The sequence below is a fragment of the Brachyhypopomus gauderio genome, chromosome 14 (genome assembly GCF_052324685.1).
Source record: "Brachyhypopomus gauderio isolate BG-103 chromosome 14, BGAUD_0.2, whole genome shotgun sequence".
NCBI lineage: Eukaryota > Metazoa > Chordata > Actinopteri > Gymnotiformes > Hypopomidae > Brachyhypopomus > Brachyhypopomus gauderio.
The window spans coordinates 5089312-5113562 of record NC_135224.1 but is presented as its reverse complement, the minus strand read 5'-3'; the positions used below and the strand labels follow the sequence as shown (position 1 = coordinate 5113562).

General features: G+C 47.9%; 1 protein-coding gene across 1 annotated transcript in view; it reads left to right on the top strand.

Moving 5' to 3' along the window:
- The window catches only part of LOC143475028 (laminin subunit alpha-3-like), an 81360-nt gene that overhangs the window by 15348 nt on the left and 41761 nt on the right, over window positions 1-24251 (top strand). Inside the window, 24 exon segments of the mRNA XM_076972736.1 lie at window positions 872-989; window positions 1691-1809; window positions 1963-2133; window positions 4261-4358; window positions 4735-4850; window positions 5959-6077; window positions 6193-6283; window positions 7298-7429; window positions 8772-8822; window positions 9397-9441; window positions 10916-11050; window positions 11262-11396; window positions 11525-11662; window positions 11965-12023; window positions 12819-12918; window positions 14885-14937; window positions 15180-15285; window positions 15732-15831; window positions 16131-16287; window positions 18758-18888; window positions 22390-22531; window positions 22966-23062; window positions 23606-23763; window positions 24174-24251. Coding sequence (XP_076828851.1) covers window positions 872-989; window positions 1691-1809; window positions 1963-2133; window positions 4261-4358; window positions 4735-4850; window positions 5959-6077; window positions 6193-6283; window positions 7298-7429; window positions 8772-8822; window positions 9397-9441; window positions 10916-11050; window positions 11262-11396; window positions 11525-11662; window positions 11965-12023; window positions 12819-12918; window positions 14885-14937; window positions 15180-15285; window positions 15732-15831; window positions 16131-16287; window positions 18758-18888; window positions 22390-22531; window positions 22966-23062; window positions 23606-23763; window positions 24174-24251 — 2649 coding nt within the window.

Below are 24251 nucleotides of genomic sequence, written 5' to 3'. Positions count from 1 at the left end.
TCTGACGTTTGTGTTATTTGTTAACGTCTGTTGGTTAATATATGCGCATTGAGTGTTGATTTGCCATAATGGAGCTATTTAAAGTGAAAAATATCTGAAGTCTTTGAATTCTTTAATTTCACATTTCTTAAATACCTTTCTCTGTTCCTCACTGTGGAAGGCTGATGTGTCTGTGACAGTCTGGAGAATAACGTGTTGGGTGGAGAGCAGGGGGGGCAGGGTGGGCCTCTGCTATGTGACACCACGCCAGGAATGTGTGCATGGTTGAGAAGCCTGCACACACACACCCACACACACACCTCAGCTTCGTCTGCGTTGTCAACACTGTGATCATACGCATGTTCTTAGCTACACGATTGTGCAGCTCAACACATACCATCTCTCTTAATGCACAGGTGTGAACACAACACGGAGACCTGGGCAGGAAAAATGGGTTTATTTCTCTCAGGACCATATCAAAATCACAAACAGTTAGTCTGAGACCTGGGGAGTTTCACTGATTACTAGATTACAGGTCATACTGCCAAAGGACCAGGAAGTAGGATTTTCCAATAATACTGAATGAAAAATGTACAAGAATACCTCTTTGTAGTAGGAGTTTAAGAGAAATGTGAAGAAAATTATTCTAGCATTCAGCATCTGCGGACACCTGGACACCTGTAGAGGAAGTCTGCTGTAGCAAATGTAGGCTGTACTGAATTGATATCACTTTTTGGTGTGTCTAGTGTCTGAGATACCTGTAGCTGGACATTGTTCATGCACACAGGGTTGGTTGATATGGAATTCCTGAACAGCTGAACACAATAAAATGTGAATGATTTGTGCAGTCGTGACCTGGCAACCTACTGACGCGCCTTTGTTTACTCTACAGTTGTTCCACGTGGCGTATATCATCATTAAGTTTGCCAACTCGCCACGCCCCGATCTTTGGGTTCTGGAACATTCTGTGGATCATGGGAGGAGCTTCAAACCCTGGCAGTATTTTGCACGTGAGTTAATTTTCACCCGTGTCTCTTCAGACAATATTCGCCTGCATCACATGAGCCGGGATTCACTTGTGTCAGAGTTCTCCCCGATCATGTGATTAGGGATTCACTTGTGTCACGTGAGTCAGTAGTTGTGATAACTAAGGCTTCACCTGTAGCCGGGGGAATAGCTAAGTTCATAAGGCCAGATGCAGGCCCTGTAGCCACATGATCAATGGAAGCACAGAGAACATTAAAGGAGTGAAGTGACCTTATCCTGGTGTTTGTTCAGCTCAACACTGTGCATGTTCAAAACACGTATCAACCATTAATTTTGAGAATGTAGTTCTCATTGTCATTGGTTTTTACACATAGGGGTAATAGTGAGTAGAACAGAAATAGGGCTCTATGCTAATTGATTATTTTAATATACTGCATTTTCTTATGATATTCTTACATTGCCCATAATAAACCTGACAGTATATCAAACCATAGCAACTGGCAAGTGTAACCCTACAGTAACCTGGCTAGTGTGACTCTAGAGTAACCCTGATGTAACCCTAAAATTACTGCCTGATGAATGTTGTGTAACCCTAGAGTAACCTGGGTAGTGAGCTGCATGTGGTTATGGGTTTGAATAATTGCAAGGATACATCCTGGAGTTCGACATCATCATGTGGTCATAAGCACTGTCACCGAAAGTGCATGGCATTGTTTCGCTGTAGATTCAGAACGGGACTGCATAGAAAGGTTTGGCAGGCAAGCCAACGGGCGACTCCTCGGAGACGACGAGCAGATCTGCACTACAGAATACTCCCGAATCGTTCCGCTGGAGAACGGAGAGGTGAGTCTCCATCTTGTCAGAGTCATGACAGTTTCTGTCAGCACTTGAAGCTCAAAAGTTTCCGATCGATCGTCTCACATTTCAGTTTTTGCCGCACGTAGACCTCGTCTTGAGAAAAGAGTTGGAGATCTATTTCTCTGTCAATATCTGCAGGTCGTGGTTTCACTGGTGAACGGGCGTCCAGGGTCGAGGAACTTCACCTACTCACCAGCGCTGCAGGAGTTCACCAAGGCTACCAACATCCGCCTGCGCTTCTTACGGACCAACACCCTCCTGGGGCACCTGATCTCCAAGACACAGCGTGACCCCACAGTGACCCGCCGGGTAAGTGTCCGCACGCCCCAACCCCGACGGCTCCTCGCTGATGAACCCTAGCTGTGGTCCTGCTATGAAACGAGCATTTCTAAAACGAGCACCCAGGGCTTCATTTGATACTAGTCCACTGCTGGGTTAGTTCTCCTATTCAGGTTTCTACAACGACTGAGACAAACGCACACAATATGATTATGATGTTTGATGTATGATGCATGATCGTACAGATTTGCTGTTTGAACAGGATCTTGAAGCTCAATATTTGTTTGAATGTTTTTGTTATGTCTGAGGGAAAATGACGTAAGTCAACATCACGTTTGCTCTGCTCCCTTCCAGTGCAAATTTCCGTTGCTTGTCATGCATGATGTTACAAGTTTGAACATGACTGGTTTATTGTCTCTGACACGGCTGGGCGACTGAAGTGGGGTTTTTTCATGCCTTTTGTGAAAGGTGACGTCAGAGAGTCCGGTCAGCGAGTTCTCATGAATGTGTCTAAGCAGTGATAATGTGTATGGACTGTTTCACATGCACCGCATGGAATCGGGTGGTATTTCCAATAAAATACAAATGAATTGTTAGCTGTGCTAGTTATAATGTTAATAGCCTAATGTAAATGACATGTGCATTTATAGATCTCTGGGAATGACTGTGGTGTTTCCTAGAAGGCGTAAGTGTCACTGAAGGATGACCCGGTGGGGCAGACAGAGATGTATCCAGTTATGAGTCCTAGTTACAGGAAGCAGTTTGGGTTTGGGACACCACCCTACTGTAATTAACTGAGAGGTAATTAGATATTCCAGGTCCCCTTTTGAACACAGTCCTGTGAGTGCTGAACACAGAACTGTTCAGAACTCACAGGACTGCGAGTGCTGGGCCCTGAACACAGTCCTGTCTCCCGATGCCCCCATTGCAGCTGTGTTGAAGCCTAATCCCAGGCTAATCCTGCTGCCCGTCAGCTGATGTGTGCTGGGTGTGAGATGGCGTCATGCGGAGGCTACTTATGGAACGTGGTCAAGCTTACCTAACACGCTCGCGTGAACACTCTTCCAGGAAAAAACCTCAATCTGGACACAATGAATCAGACCCACTGAATCATCCAAAGTCCGTCCGTGTATCAACCTTACCGTGAACATCTGCCTATTTAGAGGAAGTTCAACCAGTCATGTGACCATTTCATTGTGTAACTGTGACTCGCGCTCTCAAACTGATTTTGGGCCTCTGGAACAATCACACTGGTCTGATATTTGTCTGCTCCTTTTTTCACCTGTGTGCTCTGTCCTGTGTGTGTGTGTGTGTGTGTGTGTGTGTGTGAGAGAGAGAGAGAGAGGTGGGAGAGCTGTTGTGAAGTGCTTCTCGTCTGGGTGATATTTCTCTGTTTACCGTGGCTGTGTCATCCTCCTGTGCTTCCTGCCCTGTCTGCCCCGTTTGCCCCCGTGTGCCGTCTCTGCCCTTTCCTAACGCACGGGTCGTCGTGTGGCGCACGTGATGTAGCACACGTGATGTAGCACACCTGATGTAGTGCCCTCTACATAAGAGTGTCAACAGCGGCCCATTACAGGGTGGGAACATGGTAATGATATGGTGGCTGGTAACATGTGGAACTCAGTAGCTGAGAGCCCAACCCTGCATAACCCTGTAGTCTCTCCTGATGGAGGCCGTCCTGATGGAGGCTGTCTGAGGTGTCTGTCCTGATGGAGGGGGTTTTAAGGGTTACTCCGCTGTCGTGGCGTGCGCTGATGGATGGAGAAGGGGCGGTGGAGCTGAGGGGCTGTTGTGTCTGAGCAAGGGCATAATTCTGTAATCATTAAAAACATTTGCCCTTCTCCTGAAGGGAAATACACATACAGTGCACATCACCCAGTCAAATCACCGTGTTATCCTATCACTGTGGGGACACTTTGTTCATACAAGGAGGGAAACATGGACACACACACACACACACACACACACACACACACACACACACACACACACACACACACACACACACACACACACACACACACGCACAAGTCCCTAAGCACAAAGGATAACCCACTTTTCATCTAATATCCCACTTTCCGCAACACTCCTCTCCCAAGACTAACAACGTCCTGGTCTAATGGAGGATAGTTTCAAGCTTCTCCTCTCTCTGTGCAGTATTACTACAGCATCAAAGACATCAGTGTGGGGGGGCGGTGTGTGTGTCACGGCCACGCCCAGGTGTGTGGGGCACAAGTGCCAGGCAGGAGCACACAGTGAGTACCCGTGTGTGTGGGTGTGTATGTGTGTGCGTGGGTGTGTGCGTTTGTGTGTGGGTGTGTGTGTGTGTGAGTATGTGCGTGCAGTGTTTGTGGCTTTTTCTTTGTCTTTATGTGACATTGAGGATTGTTGCTAATGATTGCTGTCTAGATAAATAATAAACTATAATCTCATTCATTAGTTTTAAGAGGCTGTTCCCTGGTTGTGAGTGCTAGCAGGATGGGGTTCTGTTGTAGTGGTTCTGATGGATTATGTTGTAGGATATTTTGGTGTATATATTTTGGGAGGCCCAAACCAGAAGGTGATCGTATAGTTACATGATCATGTACAAGTTCATCCACTCTGAATCACAGATGTTTGCTCATTCTCCAGACGTCTGTGTGAGTGTCTGCACAACACCTGTGGAGAATCCTGTGACCGCTGTTGCCCTGGATACCACCAGAAACCATGGCGCCCAGCAACTGCAGACAGTCCCAACGAGTGTGAGCGTAAGTGTCGTGATCTTCCATCGAGCTATATGGGTTTTTATTATCCTAAATGTGCCAGATTATTGGTTTATCCCCTCAATTTGCATGAGCTGCAGAGAGGGATTATTATCCGACTGGCAACCTTGAGCCTTCAGACATCAGAACTGTCCAATAGCGGAGCTCCTTGCTTCGTGGTGTGTTCGACTGAGTGAGACTCGTCTCTGTTTCTGAGAAACGCCTTTAGTCAGTGTATGAACGGATACAGACTGAGCTATAGGACGTCCCCTCATGTCTCTGTCTCGTGCAGACGTCCCGTCCCCTGAGGAACACTGTGGCGTTTGAGTCTGCCCACTGCCGTTCAGACCGCCCAGGGTTTGAGCGGGAGACTCGCTCTCTGGAATCGGATCCACTGTGCTGGATCGCTCAGCCTGGGCGGTGTGGGCTGGTGATGGGCCCAAAGCGGGCGGGAGTCCTCAGGTCCACTCTGCCTCTCCTGGTGCATCTCAACAGCTTCCAACAGTTTGATCGCTGCAGCAGCCCTCAGACAGGTGTCTCCAGAACAAGGCTCGGTACTGCTTTCAGGATCTGTCCACGCGGGCCTCTGTTGGACCCTCCCGCCTGTCTTTTCGAACCAGGCTGACAGTTTGTTGCTTGTTCTGTGATTGGAGTTTGACGCTTGTGTTCATGCTGTGCTGTGATACCGCCGGTGTGTGAAAATACGACCCACTGCTGTGTGTGTGTATGTATGTGTGTGTGTGTGTGTGTGTGTGTGTGTGTGTGTGTGGACACGTGGCGGCGTCCTGGGGCGTGAGGTGGCCCCTGTGTCCTGCGGGACCAGGATCTGACAGCACTAGACCAGAGACTAAAGCAGGACACTCTGAGGCTGGTGGGTGGGGTCAGACACACTTGCCAGACGAGAGGGTTTGGAACTGGGGCTGGCACGGGCCTGTTACCCGCCGTAGCAATGGCACCGTCCCGGAAACTACTGTCACATTTCTTGAGGGGAAAAGTACTTTCTTTCTTACACTGTCACATTTTTGGAGAATGTCCTGTACAAGTGTGTATGTGCATGTGTGCCTGTCCGTGTGTGTGTGTGTGTGTGTGTGTGTGTGTGTGTGTGCGTCAACAGCTTGCCAGTGCCACTCGCATGCCACAGACTGTTACTACGACGCCCATGTGGCGAGCAGGAGAGCGAGTTTGAACATCTACGGCAGGTATGACGGCGGAGGAGTGTGTCTGAACTGCCAGGTACGAGTCGTGCATCCCCGCACCTCTCTCTTACACACACACACACATCCACACACACACACTGGCCTCCTCCTGCTCCCTCACGCTCTCTGAAGCCGTCTGCTTTTGTGTTCAGCACCACACGGCGGGTGTGAACTGTGAGGTGTGTGCTCCTGGCTTCTACAGGCCACGCGGGGTTCCTCCGGACTCGCCCACGGGCTGCACGCGTACGTATAGCTCCGCCTCCGTCGGCCCAGCTCGCCTGGCCAATCATCTGCAGGGAGGCGGCGTGAAGCAAGGCCACTCCCATTTAATTAGCATACACGTACTCAGGCCGCATGGTGTCTCGTCCGGAATATTCCCCAGCACAAGGTGTCATTTTTGGGGGGTTTCCGGACAAGTTTGGACGTGACAGCTAGTGTGTGTGATTCTGGTGATGAGAAACACACACAGAAGCCTGCCGACTGTTCTAGTGCTCACTGGACGTTTTTTCACTCGGTCCAAACATCGGCAGACTTGCGGGCCTGCTGGTGTGTGTCTCTGTGCTATAAACAGTCCAGGGCTAATAGCTCATTGTGTGCTGTGGCATGTTAAGGAACAGACGATAGAAGAACACATGGGCATGACCGCTCATTAAACGCCGAGTTCAGGGCGGCTGTAAATAGCTCTGTGTTTAGCTGCCCAAGCAGGATGGCGTGCCAGTAGATGCACTAGCAGACATTCCCAGACACTGACAGCAGTGAAAGACTTCAAAATAAAAGCTTGAGTTCTGGACAAATCCAAATTTCAAATCTCAAATTTTATCTGAAAAGAAAATGTTGATTTATATTTAAATATTTTTTATTAAAACTTTTTTATATTATAGAATATTCCACAGTTTCCCACAGGCTAATTAACATTCAATATATATCAATTTAAGCTTCATCATACACCTGTGCTGGTGCAAAACAACTAACGTCTCGCTTTTGAGTGGAATATTCTTAGCAGTGCTTTAATTCTCTGACTGGCTGCTGTCTGGTTGGAGCGTCTCTGATCACAGAGGGGATGACCTCTGACCCCAGGAACGGCCCGCAAACACATGAATGCTTCTGGGCACTAAGGGGATTTGTTGATTAACCTGAGAATTTGAGAACTGTTCATTGATTTCACAGTTGTTTTTATGTCTGTGTGCATGCGTGTGTGCATGCGTGTGTGCATGCGTGTGTGCGTGTGTGTGTGTGTGTGTGTGTGTGTGCGTGCAGCATGTGTGTGTGACAGCAGGACCACGGCGGGATGTGAGATGGGTTCGGGACGTTGTGTCTGTAAACCACAGTACAGTGGCCAGAACTGCAACCACTGTGCCCACGGATACTATCACTATCCACACTGCATCCGTACGTATTACCACACACACTATGACCACACACTCCTCCACACACACTCCTCCACACACACTATTACCACACACACACTATAACCACATGTACATCCACACACACTCTAACCACACGTACCTTCACACACACTCTAACCACACGTACCTCCACACACACTCTAACCACACGTACCTCCACACACACTCTAACCACACGTACCTCCACACACACTCTAACCACACACACCTCCACACACACTCTAACCACACACACCTCCACACACACTCTAACTGCACGTACCTCCACACACACTCTAACTGCACGTACCTCCACACGCACTCTAACCACACGTACCTCCACACACACTCTAACCGCACGTACCTCCACACGCACTCTAACCGCACACATCTCCACATGCACTCTAACCACACACACCTCCACACATACTCTAACCACACGTACCTCCACACACACTCTAACCACACGTACCTCCACACATACTCTAACCACACGTACCTCCACACACACTCTAACCACACACATCTCCACACACACTCTAACCACACGTACCTCCACACACACTCTAACCACACACATCTCCACACACACTCTAACCACACGTACCTCCACACACACTGTGTCCTCCTTCCTTACATCTGCTGTAGATCGTCTCCTCGGCTAATTAGTACCACACCCTCCACTTCAGGTTTCCTCACTCCACGACACCAGGAAAGAAAACAGACAGGGAGGAAGTTTGATTGAGGCCTGTGATTGAGGATATCCTGGATGTAGGAACTGGACTCGGTACAGGCACTGGGTCACGTTCTTTAAAATAAGCAGGAAGTTGTGAACCTGCTGTAATGGCTCAGCGGCTGGTGGGCCTTAATCAAGCCCTCCAGCCGAGAGCCTTTCTGTGAATAATTACATGTAATTGGGTAATAATCTATGATTTATGATGCAGTGTCTTAAGACCTTAGCCAACAGAGACCTGACAAGTCAGAACTGGCTCTTTAAATCAGATCAGAATCCTTGGGTCAAACTGGACCCCTTCAGAACCACTGGGTAGGTCCTAATAGCTGAAGCAGCCAGGGTACATTTTGGGTAGAGCGTTCACTTACACAAACCATCAGGCTGACAGGTTTAAGATCTTTAACAGATTAACGATTCCACTAATGGGGCAGTATATTCCAGTCATGTATGTGAAATGACTGAATGACCGATGTAACGGTGGTACCGGACAGGTCCAGTCCTGGCCCACATCTGCTGGCCTGTATGGCACTGTCGTTCTGTGCTGATGCTTTCAACTCTCCTGTCGATGCACACGGGTTTTGAACCTGACCGTTTGTACGTCTTTATTTAGCACTTCCAGTCCCGCTGATCACCACAGAGGCCCCAGCTGGGAACATTTTTGGCAAGTAGCAAAACCTCTTTTACAGATTTTTCAAATCTGAATGTGTAGATCAGTAGATCTGAATGTGTAGATCAGTAGATCTGAATGTGTAGATCAGTAGATCTGAATGTGTAGATCAGTAGATCTGAATGTGTAGATTAGTAGATCTAAATGTGTAGATCAGTAGATCTGAATGTGTAGATCAGTAGATCTGAATGTGTAGATCAGTAGATCTAAATGTGTAGATCAGTAGATCTGAATGTGTAGATCAATAGATCTGAATGTGTAGATCAATAGATCTGAATGTGTAGATCAGTAGATCTGAATGTGTAGATCAGTAGATCTGAATGTGTAGATCAGTAGATCCCTCTCTGAGTTCACATCCCTGCTTTGGATTTATGTCACTGGTTCTTCGGCCTCACCCTCAACTTTATGGCATGCGGTGATTAAATAACAGATATTAAACAAACTTCCTTCTCTCTGTCTCTGCCTCTGCCTCTCCCTCCCTCCCTCCCTCCCTCTCTCTCTCTCTCTCTCTCTCTCTCTCTCTCTCTCTCTCTCTCTCTCTCTCTCTCTCTGCCCCTCTCTCTCTCAGAGCCCCAGTGCCCTGTTGGGTGGTTCGGAGCACCTCACTGTCAGCGTGAGTCTATAATAGTGTACTTTTTTAAAAATGGTTTTTCACTCAAAGATCACTCCATATGTTTTAGCGAGTAACACACGTAACGCTTTGACTTGGCATCAGTAAAACTACACAAGACGAGAGATGCAAGTTAATTATATAACAGACAAAAAACATGACAGAACTAAACAAAGAAAGTCCAACTAGACATGACATGAAAGAACCAGCCAAGACCAAAGAAACGTGACCACACCAAGGCCAAGACCATGAACATACCATAATACGACCATCTCAGAGAGACGGACAATAACCAACACAGCACAAAGGGTTTAAATACACGGACGACACGACCAGCTAAACTACACACGGGTACACATGATGGGGACGTATGATCCTAACAAGGGGACGTGGAATACACAGCACATGTAAAGAAAGAACAGACGCATGACTGACAGAGAGGAGGAGCTTAACTGGAGACACGAACAAGACTGACAGGTGTGGGCGGAGCTAAACACATCTCCCCAGTTTCCCCACAGACGCTTCCTTCTCTCTCTTTGTCTTCCACGATACTTGGGCCATGGTTCATTGATCTAATCTTAAATTCGATATCTAATCTAATTAAATGATCCGATCCTGTACTGGACGTCAGGGGTAGACCATCGATTAATTGATCACTGGAGTAAAGGTCTCAGTTTCTGAGCGATTCGGTTTTGAGTGTGAGTTCGTTGGCGGGAGCTGGTCTCTGCTCCACACCAGACCCGGCGCCTGACGTGGGAGCAGCTTTGGGGAGGATGCGGTGGCTCTCGGAGAGGACGGCAGGCTAACGTGGAGGAGACTCGTTTCACCCATTGTTCTTGTGAGAACGCCGGGCTCTCTGGCAGGAAGTGCTGACGGCCCCTTGGCTACACTAGTACATCTTATACACAGCTGCCTGGGCCAAGGTCTCTTCCTGTAGCGGTGGCCCAAGGCCGTAGCGCCTGCTAACACTCCCCTGTAGGGCTCTGCTCGTGATGCACCCTGCTCAGCTCACCAAGTTACCCAGATTTAAGCCCAACGAGCAGCCGTACAGAAACATTACGTATATGTGTGTGTGTATATGTGTGTAACAGCCAGGTTGACACGGTGGCTGACATATCGTGAGGTTTTGTTCTTAAGGTCTCGGTGTTTCGCTGCTAGTTGAAGGCTGACAGAAGGTCTCGACTCTCTCGTCAACATGTGATATTCACCAGTGCTAAATATAAGTACAAACCGCAGGTTTCTGGATGTGAGCAGATCGCCCTGACATGTACGCATGTAGAGCACTGACAACTGGGCTTTCTGTACTGAAACCAGTACTGGGAAAAAAAGGTTTTGCAATCCAGTCTTTTACATGCTGCGATGATGATGATGATGATTATTATTATATTAAACATTATGATAATGGTGATGATGATGATGGTCATGATGAAGGCGTGCGGTTGAAGAGGGACTAATGTTGTGTCCAGTGGTTCTGCAGGGTGTGTGTGTGTGAAGGCGGGCACCGTCCCGCAGGTGTGCGACCCGTCCGGCCGCTGCTTGTGCCGCCCCGGTGTGACGGGCGATCGCTGTGACCGCTGCGGTCCGGGCGGAACCTCCTTCCCCCACTGCCACGGTGAGCACGTGGACACGGCGCACGTGGACACGGCGCACGCCAGCGCACACGCACGCACCAAAACACACGTGACGTTTGGGTATGGGGCTCGGCAGCTCCTGCGTAGCGGTGTCCGTGACATGAGGAGCTCTGACGTTAACAGGAGCGATCTGGATGCGTGAGGGTCAACTGGGGTCTTTGCTGCTCACGTGACCCTCTGTTCTCTCCCCAGCGTGCCGCTGTGATGGGCCTGGTGTGGCGGACAGCTCGTGCGACCCTGCGGGTCACTGCTACTGCCGTTCCACCCACGCCGGGCCTCGGTGCGACCGCTGTGCCCCCGGACACCACGCGTACCCCACATGCACCCGTACGCTCCACCTTTCCACACCCGCCTGACACACCACACCTACTCAAACTGCACGTGACTGACAGAAGCCGGGTGGGCCGACGCCCCGTTGTCCTGGTGTGACTGTGTTATGTCCGGTGTCGTTCCAGCGTGTCTGTGTTCGCGAGACGGATCCCTGGCGGCGCCCTGCGACCCGGGGACGGGTCAGTGTGTCTGCAGGCCCGGCGTGACGGGTCAGCGTTGCGACCGCTGCATCGCAACCCACCTCAGTTTCCCTCACTGCTCAGGTACCGGCCGGGTCCCGTTAGCGCAGGGCGGCTACGGCTGCTGAAGGCTCACGCGCTTTGAGCTCATGCTGTCTTGTTGCCACATGTCCAGCGTTGCATCTGTGCTATTCTTTTCAGACAGAGAAAAAGGACGTGCAGACAGATTGCAAGTTTTTCTGGCACAAAATCGATTTGTTCACTCAGAAAGCGCCTCGTCTGACCGAGCGGACGCTGTGGTCGGCCTCGCCGTAAGGCGGACGGTCACGCCACCGTCTCCTCTGCGCGTGTGTGTTTGTCTTAGAAAATGTTTTGTTTTTTTTCAGCACACGGCGACTTGTGTAACCCGGCGGGGTCGGAGGTCACCTTTACAGATCCAGCAACGGTATGTCGGCGCTTGGCTGTCTTTGATGCAGCCTGCTTAGACACGTTTTAACGGAGACAAAGACAGGAGAGACATGCCAACAGGGCGACGTCTGGACAGCTGTCCTGCACCGGACTGCTCTGAAACGCAGAGCGAGACCAGTGATGAGTTGTGAAATGAATCGAACCCTCTCTGGAATGTTAGCCCCGCCCCTGCAGGGCTGTCTGGACTCACTGTACACAGGGAGGGGGCGTGGTGTCAACACCATGCTGATCAAGGCAGTCCAATCAGGAAACTTGTGCTTGTCGCTGGTTTCCGCAGCGATGCAGACTTTGGATGTTTGAATAGCTGTATGACAAAGGCAGAGAAATTGTATCTGCCCGGGCGCTAGTCAGTATTTGCTTAGCATTAGGGAGTGGGGCTGAGGGAGTGATCTGCTATGTGCTGTCAGACACACCCCTGATTCTGAAGGGTGATAAAGGCACCTTTTGCCTCAGTGAAGTTTTAAAACATTGAGATTTTTCCTTTTGCTTGACAGCTTAATGATTTATGTTGCAGAAGTATTCAACAAATGGCCTGAAATCAATTCTAAAAACAGTTTGTTGTTATGTGTTTGTGGTGAACATATCTTACTCTTTCACCTTTATTTAATATACTGAAGCTAAGAGACGATATTCACCTTGTGAAATATATATTTAAAAGTGCTTAGTTCAATGCTGCAGTGATGAAAATGTAATTTATGTATAACGTACTTCTCTGTGAAAACACCTGCATGTGTTGTAATGAGAATGCTGTTCTGTGGGGTCCTGTGTGTAGGACTCGTGTGTGTGTCTGCCCTACGTGGAGGGAACACAGTGTGAGCTGTGCAAGCCACTCTACTGGAACCTGGCCCCTGAACACCCCCGCGGCTGCGTTGGTACGTTCCACTTCCTACTCCAGCCCCTGACCAGTTTATCCCTGGCCCAGTTTACCAGTTTACCAGTTTCCTGAATGGCCACGTGCAACGAAGACAAGGCCCTCATTAATGGAGTGGGACAGGGCAGGAATTAGTGGTTCTAATGTGGTTCGTGCAGTAGGGCCTGAACATTTTCATTGAACCGACTGAGATCACCTGGTTGAGTTCGGGATCTTCAAGACGTATTAAGAGTGTTTTGCTGTTGCATGTGGCGATGTGGTAAGATTTAGAATGGACGTCCTGGTACCCCGAGCACTCGTGACACGTTGGACAGTGCTAGCTCTTGAAATGAGCAGGACTGCTTGATGACGCCTGTGAATTGGGTCCGTCAGCTGAACTGGGTTTTAGAACAGTGCCGTGTCCGTCAGCTGAACTGGGTTTTAGAACAGTGCCGTGTCCGTCAGCTGAACTGGGTTTTAGAACAGTGCCGTGTCCGTCAGTTTTAGAGCAGTGATACACAAAGTCTCTGGGTTTGTGGCTTTAAGACTCACCATCACACCCCAACTGCACACAGTTGCCACCCACTTTCATAATCTACAACCAGTGGCAGCAAATCTATTATTTTTGGGTGGAGATCTTGGGTGGGGGTGTGGCCCGAGCAGTGGTGTGTGGCTCCGGGTTTGAGATGAAGCAGTTTAATGAACACACTGCACCTCACCGGTGTGGAACATTAACACACATTTGATTTGAAGCCTCACCACAAATTGTTAACTTGGAAAAATCTTGATAGTATGAAATGTAGAATGAAAGATCCAGATGAAAATACTAACTGGTTCTGTTGCATTGGCTCGACTGGCTCCATACAGTATAGTACATACAGCTAGCTGTGATTAGACTGGACAGATACCGGGTATCACAGCACACGCAGTCATACACACACTATACTCATGGCCCCCTGAAGCACAGCTGTGGTCCTGGTTCTGATGGTCCTCTCTCTCTCTCTCTCTCTCTCTGCCTTTGATGTGGAGGTTTCAGGATTGATGCTTTGTGATGAGTTTCTTTCTTCAGCTTTGAAAAGGCAGGCAGCCAGGTAATCAGAACCTATTCATCAGATGCAGGGCCCCCTCTTTCTTTCTCTCTTCCTCCCTCCCTCTCTCTCCCTCTGCCCCCTATGCCCCCTTCTCTCTCTCTCTCTCTCTCTCTCTCTCTCTCTCTCTCTCTCTCTCTCTCTCTCTCTCTCTCTCTCTCTCTCTCTCTCTCTCTCTGCTCTTCCAGGGCTTTTGTCCTGCACATGTCGTCCACCGCAGGCTGGCCGCAGTTTATGATTTTCTTTTTTCTCTTTCTCTCTCCCTTTCTCTTTCTCTCTCTGTACTTTTTGCTGTGGTTGTGCAACAGGAAGCGTGTCACCACCCCCCTTTAACATGCGACAATGCTCATTATGTTTACATATAAAAGTGCTGTATGTCTGAACGATGCTCAGCTCGGTGGGTGGGAGGTTCTGGAGGAGACAAACTCGGCACCATTATTCCCACCGATGCCTCGTGCTCTCTAGCGAACCATCTACTGATGCTGGTGTGTTCATGTCAGGACCGTGAACCCAGCTCTGACCTCACGTCCAAATCCACCTCTAGAGTTCCTAATCCCTGTTCATTTATTCAAGAGTGTGATGGGCCATGTTGCCGTCATTGCCTTAATCTGCAGTACCTGGACAACAAAGGCTGTCATTTGAATTTGCATTGTGATGCCACTCTGGTGATTACAAAATCCAGAACTGGATCTCAAATGTAGTTCGGATTGGAGTTCAATGCTTCTGCTTCTAATAGGAACTGGGAGAAACTAGAACAGATTGAGGCTCAGGCAAATGGCTTTGGTTTATGCCATGAGGGGTAGACGCCACGTAGGGGCGGTATCTCGTCAGCTTCCTACACTGTGTCTTGGTCTTTAAAAGGTCGTTTGAGACGGTGTTTCTTCTCCTCCTCCTCCTCAGAGTGCATGTGTGATGTCAAAGGAACTCAGAGCGGTGTGGGTGAATGTCAGCAGGTCTGTGCCTTATTTTACACTCTCAATCCATTAGACTCCCCTCACACCTGACTGTGAATGCATCTCTGTCCATGAACTATTTGAATTCATCCAAACGTACTTTGTCTTTAACCCATTCTCATCACAACCAGATCTTCGGGTGGTCAGGTAGTTTTTAGCTGAGCTGTGATCTTGTGTCTGAGCGGATCGTTGATGTGAAGCAGGAGGTTCAGACGTGATGGTGTCCTGTTCTTCTGTTACAGGACAGCGGTGAATGCTTCTGCAAGCCCAACGTCTGCGGCCACACCTGCGATACGTGCCAGGACGGGTACTTCCATCTCCAGAGGAAGAACTATTTTGGTTGCCAGGGTGAGTGAACTCGGAAGGCGTTAATTAGCAACGATTAACGGCCCTGAAAAGTAGCTTCAGAAACACACACCCTTCAACCTCTTTTATTGTTGAGCTAAAACATTCACAAGTGGGGAAGGTTTTTTATTTTTTATTCATACACGGAGCCTGTGCATTATTTTTTGGTCGGTTTTTGTATTTTGTCACTTTATATTCATGATTGCTATTTTCTTGTGCTCTGTGGTGCTCTGTTTAGAACGCACCCAAAGTGGCACCTTCAACAAATTAAAAATAATAATTTCTTGCCTTTACAGTCCCATCTTTCACCAGCTCTTTCTAAATATGCCCGGAGGATATCATTCTTATGAGGCACTGGTGAATGACTCTGCATGTGTGAACAATATCCTGTGTAAAGACATTACCCCGAAGAAAAGCTAATAATGACATCACCTTCTGCCCTTTGATAGGCTGCCGGTGTGATGTGGGCGGGGCCATAGGGCGTGGCTGTGAGACGGTGACAGGCCAGTGCCGGTGTAGGAAACACATGCGTGGCCGCACATGCTCTGAGTATGTGGTGAATGTGTCATTCTTTGTCTTGATTTTCAAACATTAACTACAGGCGTCTCAGCCTGACTCTGTGGTTTGATCATCGTCGACTGGGTGCAAAGTGCAGTTGATCTTCTGACAAAACATTTGTCACTTCTAGACATGTTACTGGCAAAGTGATGATTGTAATGTTTGTCCCGCCACGCTGTGATGTTTAATACCAGTGAGAGTCTTCAACCAGTGGAGTGTCAACTCCCCTACTCCCCCTCCTCCTTCTGTGTGTGTGTGTGTGTGTGTGTGTGTGTGTGTGTGTGGTGCAGGCCTGAGCTCAACTTCTACCTCCCCGACCTACACCACATGAAGATTGAGGCTGAGAACGGCATCACGCCCAACGCCAGACCCGTGCGCTTTGGCTACGACCAGCACGAGTTCCCCCAGTTCAGCTGGAGGGGCTACGCTGTGTTGACACATGCACAGGTAACCTAACACAGCTAAACACAGCACCCGCACACATGGGGTCAGACCACTTCACTAGATCAGCTTACTTGGAAAAGTACAAATGTAAAGAAATACACAGAACAATACATGCAAAAGGTGGGCAAAAATTCTAATTATCACCATAAAGTGACAAAAATCGAAGCTATAATCACATTTAAATATTTTAATTACATTCACCATATAGGGGTTCTGATACATGGAGCTTGAAGTTTATATTTCTAACACCAGGAGCAGCACTTTGAGGACACAGCCCATGTGACTTGTGTAGGCACATGTGGGCACATACATGCCTGCTTGTTGTAATTGTGTATTTGTGTAATTGTGACTGGGTTGCTGTGTTTGTGCTGAAGCTTCTCTGTCTCTGTGTGGGCCGTCTGGTTGGTGATCGACGTCGACGAACACACAGACCTCGGGCCTCCTCTGCTCGGCTTGCTTCTCTGCAGTCGCTAAACAGTTACCCTCGGTGGACAATCTTATTGGCTCTGTTCATCGTTCGGAGGGCGTTTTTCCTACACAATCTTGTTTTCCCACTAATCACGAATGAGGCAGTTAAGGGTCTTACAGGGCACGTGTTCTCATGCAAAGTCGGCTTTTGTATCTGGAGTGAGAAGCAGTTTTTAATCGGTAATATTTGTTGAAGGTTTTTATTGTTTCCTGATATTTGAGCATATAGAAGATTTTTCAGGCTACGCCACTGCGCTGGTAGAGTGAACGTGAGCGTGTTTTAAGGCCGTGTTTGTGTCGTGAGGAGTTGCTCTTTTAAACACGAGGGACTGGGTTTTCTACTCTAACACTCTCTCTCTTCTCAGCCAGAGGCGGTCTTGTATCTGGCTGTTGGCTTCCCCGGGCCCTTCAACATAGTGTTGCGCTACGCCAGCGTTGGCCTGCAGGGGGCGGTGCGCGGGCGCCTCTCGCTGCTGGCGGGAGCCGACTTTTCAGTTCGTTGTGACTGTAAGTGATGAGCAGGGTGACTGGTGATGTTATTTGTTTTCACGAGGTTGTTTCTGAGAGCTTCTCCACCCACACACTTTTAGTTTTGAAGACTTGAGTTCCTGCACTTCACCACAGTGTGAAAATATGTGTAGCAACACACAACCTTGCTGTGAGGAGAGAATCATGGGGGAAAGAATCATGAAACCAGTTTAAATCGGCAATCAGTGTGGTTTAGATTCTTCACAGACAGTATTCATTTTATTATTCTCGTTATCCTCTTATGGTTCATGCGTGTGCACGCATGTGGACCCAGGCTCTAGTCACATGACCCAGGCTCTAGTCACATGACCCACACACTAGTCACATGACCCAGGCTCTAGTCACATGACCCAGGCTCTAGTCACATGACCCAGGACAGTCATGGTACGATCCTGTCACTGTCTCATTCTCTCACCCCCTCGTTCACATTTTTCTATGTGTATAATTTATTAATTTTTTTACTGAACACTGATTGTGGATTTAATGCAATCTTCACCAGTGTAACCAGTGTAACTAGTGAGGGAATATCCCTCCTAGGAGCTTTAGACTGGGGATCAGATTTCTACCCAGTGTTAGAATGTTTTATTCTTGAACCCTTTTTGGAGCGCTGACCCTCGTGACACGCTGGGATCAGGGAGGGTCATGGTGCTCGCGTGCAGGGCGCTGAGCAGTGATGAGTTTGTCCTTTAATGCTTGATTGGTCCCAGTGTCAGAGTTGGTACAGCCAGCATGAGCTGATCTTGGATCAGTTGTTAAATGCATAGCTTGACTAACGATGCCCGACTCTCAATGACTAATGATGTGCTCAGACCAGTCAGGAGCATTTCACATGACTTTAACATCTGCCTACCTGGATTAACCGTTCATCAGTAGTGCGACCACGGGGGGGGGGGGGGGGGGGGTTGGGGGGGGGGGGCGTGTGGTCTGTGCATGAATTCCCTGTTCTTCTTCTCTTGTTTTTGTTTGTTTGTTTACTGCAGCATTGCTTGCCTCTCTAGCGTCCTGCTTGTCTCTGCTACACTGTCTAGAAGGACCTCAGGGTCCCCGTGTCCAGGTTCTAGGACCTCAGGGTCCCCGTGTCCAGGTTCTAGGACCTCAGGGTCCCTGTGTCCAGGTTCTAGGACCTAGGGGTCCCCGTGTCCAGGTTCTAGGACCTCAGGGTCCCCGTGTCCAGGTTCTAGGACCTAGGGGTCCCCGTGTCCAGGTTCTAGGACCTCAGGGTCTCCATGTCCAGGTTCTAGGACCTCAGGGTCCCCGTGTCCAGGTTCTAGGACCTCAGGGTCCCCGTGTCCAGGTTCTAGGACCAAAGGTTCTGCCCCCCAGGGCTGGAGACGGCAACACTCTCTAACTGGAGAAGCATGTCATAGGAATGTGTGCTGTGTGCGGTCTGGCCTCTCCGTGATGAACGTAGTGAGCCTCACGTGCTGCCTCACTGTGCCGTGTGCACTCTGCTGTGTGCACCCCTCTCTCTCTTCAGAGTGAAGTGTGTGTGAACCTGCATGTCCGTGAGAGCCCCTCTCTCTTCTACATGCTCCTGCACTACGCTAATCCCGCCAGAGACGCCGTCATGGGCCGCGTGACCGTCTCCCAAACCCGGGCCGGCCAAGGTACGGCTCCCTCTCTCCCTCTCTCCCTCTCTCTCTCTTCCTCCGTCATGCTCTTTCACCATCTCTCTCTGTCACTGTCTGTCTTCTTGTCTTTAACTCTGTTTACCTGTCATGTCTCTGTGTTTGTCTTTAACTCTGTTTACCTGTCATGTCTCTGTGTTTGTCTTTAACTCTGTTTACCTGTCATGTCTCTGTGTTTGTCTTTTAGTCTGTTTACCTGTCATGTCTCTGTGTTTGTCTTTAACTCTGTTTACCTGTCATGTCTCTGTGTTTGTCTATAACTATGTTTACCTGTCATGTCTCTGTGTTTGTCTTTTAGTCTGTTTACCTGTCATGTCTCTGTGTTTGTCTTTAACTCTGTTTACCTGTCATGTCTCTGTGTTTGTCTTTAACTCTGTTTACCTGTCATGTCTCTGTGTTTGTCTTTAACTCTGTTTACCTGTCATGTCTCTGTGTTTGTCTTTAACTCTGTTTACCTGTCATGTCTCTGTGTTTGTCTATAACTCTGTTTACCTGTCATGTCTCTGTGTTTGTCTTTAACTCTGTTTACCTGTCATGTCTCTGTGTTTGTCTATAACTCTGTTTACCTGTCATGTCTCTGTGTTTGTCTTTAACTCTGTTTACCTGTCATGTCTCTGTGTTTGTCTATAACTCTGTTTACCTGTCATGTCTCTGTGTTTGTCTTTAACTCTGTTTACCTGTCATGTCTCTGTGTTTGTCTTTAACTCTGTTTACCTGTCATGTCTCTGTGTTTGTCTTTAACTCTGTTTACCTGTCATGTCTCTGTGTTTGTCTTTAACTCTGTTTACCTGTCATGTCTCTGTGTTTGTCTTTAACTCTGTTTACCTGGCATGTCTCTGTGTTTGTCTTTAACTCTGTTTACCTGTCATGTCTCTGTGTTTGTCTTTAACTCTGTTTACCTGTCATGTCTCTGTGTTTGTCTTTAACTCTGTTTACCTGTCATGTCTCTGTGTTTGTCTTTAACTCTGTTTACCTGTCATGTCTCTGTGTTTGTCTTTAACTCTGTTTACCTGTCATGTCTCTGTGTTTGTCTTTAACTCTGTTTACCTGTCATGTCTCTGTGTTTGTCTATAACTCTGTTTACCTGTCATGTCTCTGTGTTTGTCTTTAACTCTGTTTACCTGTCATGTCTCTGTGTTTGTCTATAACTCTGTTTACCTGTCATGTCTCTGTGTTTGTCTTTAACTCTGTTTACCTGTCATGTCTCTGTGTTTGTCTATAACTCTGTTTACCTGTCATGTCTCTGTGTTTGTCTTTAACTCTGTTTACCTGTCATGTCTCTGTGTTTGTCTTTAACTCTGTTTACCTGTCATGTCTCTGTGTTTGTCTTTTAGTCTGTTTACCTGTCATGGCTCTGTGTTTGTCTTTAACTCTGTTTACCTGTCATGTCTCTGTGTTTGTCTATAACTCTGTTTACCTGTCATGTCTCTGTGTTTGTCTTTTAGTCTGTTTACCTGTCATGTCTCTGTGTTTGTCTTTAACTCTGTTTACCTGTCATGTCTCTGTGTTTGTCTTTAACTCTGTTTACCTGTCATGTCTCTGTGTTTGTCTTTAACTCTGTTTACCTGTCATGTCTCTGTGTTTGTCTTTAACTCTGTTTACCTGTCATGTCTCTGTGTTTGTCTTTAACTCTGTTTACCTGTCATGTCTCTGTGTTTGTCTTTAACTCTGTTTACCTGTCATGTCTCTGTGTTTGTCTATAACTCTGTTTACCTGTCATGTCTCTGTGTTTGTCTTTAACTCTGTTTACCTGTCATGTCTCTGTGTTTGTCTATAACTCTGTTTACCTGTCATGTCTCTGTGTTTGTCTTTAACTCTGTTTACCTGTCATGTCTCTGTGTTTGTCTATAACTCTGTTTACCTGTCATGTCTCTGTGTTTGTCTTTAACTCTGTTTACCTGTCATGTCTCTGTGTTTGTCTTTAACTCTGTTTACCTGTCATGTCTCTGTGTTTGTCTTTAACTCTGTTTACCTGTCATGTCTCTGTGTTTGTCTTTAACTCTGTTTACCTGTCATGTCTCTGTGTTTGTCTTTAACTCTGTTTACCTGTCATGTCTCTGTGTTTGTCTTTAACTCTGTTTACCTGTCATGTCTCTGTGTTTGTCTTTAAACTCTGTTTACCTGTCATGTCTCTGTGTTTGTCTTTAACTCTGTTTACCTGTCATGTCTCTGTGTTTGTCTTTAACTCTGTTTACCTGTCATGTCTCTGTGTTTGTCTTTAACTCTGTTTACCTGTCATGTCTCTGTGTTTGTCTTTAACTCTGTTTTACCTGTCATGTCTCTGTGTTTGTCTTTAACTCTGTTTACCTGTCATGTCTCTGTGTTTGTCTTTAACTCTGTTTACCTGTCATGTCTCTGTGTTTGTCTTTTAGTCCATTTCCCTCTTGTTGTTTGTTGGTTTCTCTCACTCTTTCTCTCTCTCTCTATCCATCACTCTTTCTCTCTCTCTCTCTCCTGTCCATAAGCCTGTATCTATAGGTCTGGACATGTCACTCATGTAAACCACATTTCATCCATTATGAACATCACTAAACACACAGTGCTTAAAAAACAGTGTGTTCTCCGCTGACCAAGAGCACTGAAGCTTGGGTGTGCGTGTGTGTGTGTGTGTGCGCGCACGTGTGTGTGTGTGTGTGTGTGTGTGTGTGTGTGTGTGTGTGTGTGTGTGTGTGTGTGTGTGTGTGCATGAGCATGTGTGTATCAACATTGCATTTCACCATCTCAAGTGTAAACTCTGAAAATGGGACTGTTAATAACTGAGGACAGTTATTATATGTTTGGTGACAACAGAATCTTGACATAACTGGGTGGGAGTTTATGTCCCAGTCAAAAGCAGGACTAGAGTCACATGATCACAGAAGGCACAGCAGAAACACCTCCACGTACCTGCAAACACCTCCACGTACCTGAAAACATCTCAATGTACCTGAAAACAACTCCACGTACCTGAAAACATCTCAATGTACACGAAAACACCTCCACGTACCCTGAAAACACCCTCCACGTACCTGAAAACACCTCCATGTAAAGGTGGGATGGAGCAGAGCACCATACGGGTGAAGAATGCTCAACAAAATACAGGCAATACACTCACTGTGTATTCATGCCAAACCTGAGAGACCCCCCCCCCCCCCACCCCGAGAGACCCCCCCCACCCAAAGAGACACAAATACAACAACCATTTTAATGTACTTGAGAGACAAGAACTTATTTGGAGCAATTGCATAACTGTAATATTTACTTGCAACATTATTATATTTGTATATGCATGGTAGTATTGATAGCTATTTTGTATTGCTCCTGAAGTATAAACATGTATAAACATCCCAAACACACTTCAGAATGGTGAGAGGATTTCTTCCCTTTAAAATCCTGGATATGACGTAATGCAAAAATACCAAGAGAGCCTGTGATGTCTGACAAGTGTGTCACGTGACCCGAGCGCGCCACGTGACCCGAGCGTGTTTTTCTGCCTGCAGGGGTCGCGGGAGAGTAAGGAGGTGCTGTTTCCACCCAGCCGCTCCCCGGCGTTGCTGGCCGTGCCGGGTGGGGGCTTCGCCCAGCCCTTCCCGCTGACTCCGGGCAGATGGATGGTGTGTCTGCAGGCGGAGGGGGTGCTGCTGGTTAGTGTGGAGAGAGATGAACTGTACCTGCTTTCTGCCTCCATGTTTCTAAATGACACTCCAGTCATAATGGGATTCTTAATATAGAAACGCGAAGACATGTAATTTATGAAGCATCTAACATATAGTAGTTCATTAAGTTTTCAGACCACAAAAAAAAAAGTGAATTAGATGAAGTTATTTTTCCTTAATAGCTGAGTGGAGATGTGGTCTTTTTTGTTGAAGCTACTTTTGTCAGGACTCATCCTGTAACGCCAGTGTGTGTGATGTGAAGCCATAATCCTGTAACTGACGTGTTCATGAATACGTGGCTGAGAAATACAAAGATACCAACGACTCCAGAAAACACGCAGAGATGGAGAAAAGCGACTTCAGTATCTTCACTATGATTCTGGCTGGTTAAAGGTAGCTAAGACCAGTATGTCCTGTTCTAGGACTACGTGGTGCTCCTGCCCAGTGCCTACTACGAAGCCACCGTCCTGCAGCAGGAGGTGACAGAGTCTTGCTCCTACCTGGACTCCCCAGACAAGGCAGGTACGTGTGAGGTGGGGGCCCTGCTACCCCGGGTGGGGCAGACTGGCTGGGGTGCCGGGTTAGCAGGCTCAATCGGACTGCTTGGCAAGTTCTGTAATATGTAGTAATATAATGAAGCCTTAAGCAGAATAGCTCACAAACAAAAGGAGAATGATTTGGTTTTCATAAATATCAAACTCATGTCAGACTGGGAAAATGAGACCAGACTGGATCAATGTTGTTATTTGACTTCATTCAAACCTTCACTAACTTTAACATCATGAGGCAGAAGCCCTTAGCTAAATCTGAGCAGATAATCAGAGTTGATGTTTTTGGTTTGTCAAGCATTGAACTAGGAAAACACCCTCCTAGCAGACACTGGTCTGAGCTAAGAAGAAATGTAAAGAACGACAAAACTAATGGTTTTGAGAAACTACTGTCTTATTTGTAGGAACACTGGATAATTACCAGAGTGATTTAGGTTCAGTGTGTCAGGATTCCTGGGGGGCATGTCATCCTGCTGCTGACGTGTGTGTGTGTGTGTGTGTGTGTGTGTGTACTGCAGCTGTCTCCACTACAAGCACATGCCGATGGACAGGTTCCCGTCTGCCCTGGCCTCTCAGGGCGTGATGTCTCCGCCGGCCTCCGCGGACAGACAGACGCACATACGCCGGCCCACGGTACACCACCCCGAGCTGGCCTCCATCAGCGGCCGACAGGTGGGCATCGGCGCACGCCGTGGCAGTGTTTATAGGCAGAGTGAACTCCATCCTCACTGGGAACAGGGTTTCCCTGTCAGACAGCAGGGCCCACCAGCAGCCCTGGGTGAGTTCCACAGGGTTTTTGCCAGCTTGGTTCAGGCATGTTAGACAAGGCAGAGAAACCGGACTGCAGTGTACGGGGTGCATGCACTAGGGTGACTCTCTTTATGTCACTCTTGCCCTCCATGATTACACCTGACTGACGGTAACACCTGACTGACAGTAACACTTGTCTCACGGTAACACTTGTCTCACGGTAACACTTGTCTCACGGTAACACTTGTCTCACGGTAACACTTGTGTCATGATCACACCTGTCCTCGTGGTAACACCTGTCTCGTGGTAACACCTGTCTGTCCGGCACACAGGCCCAGCTGCGGCTGACGCTGCACGTTCCAGAGTCCGGCTCCCACGTCCTGGTCCTGGAGTACGCCAGTGAGGTGGAC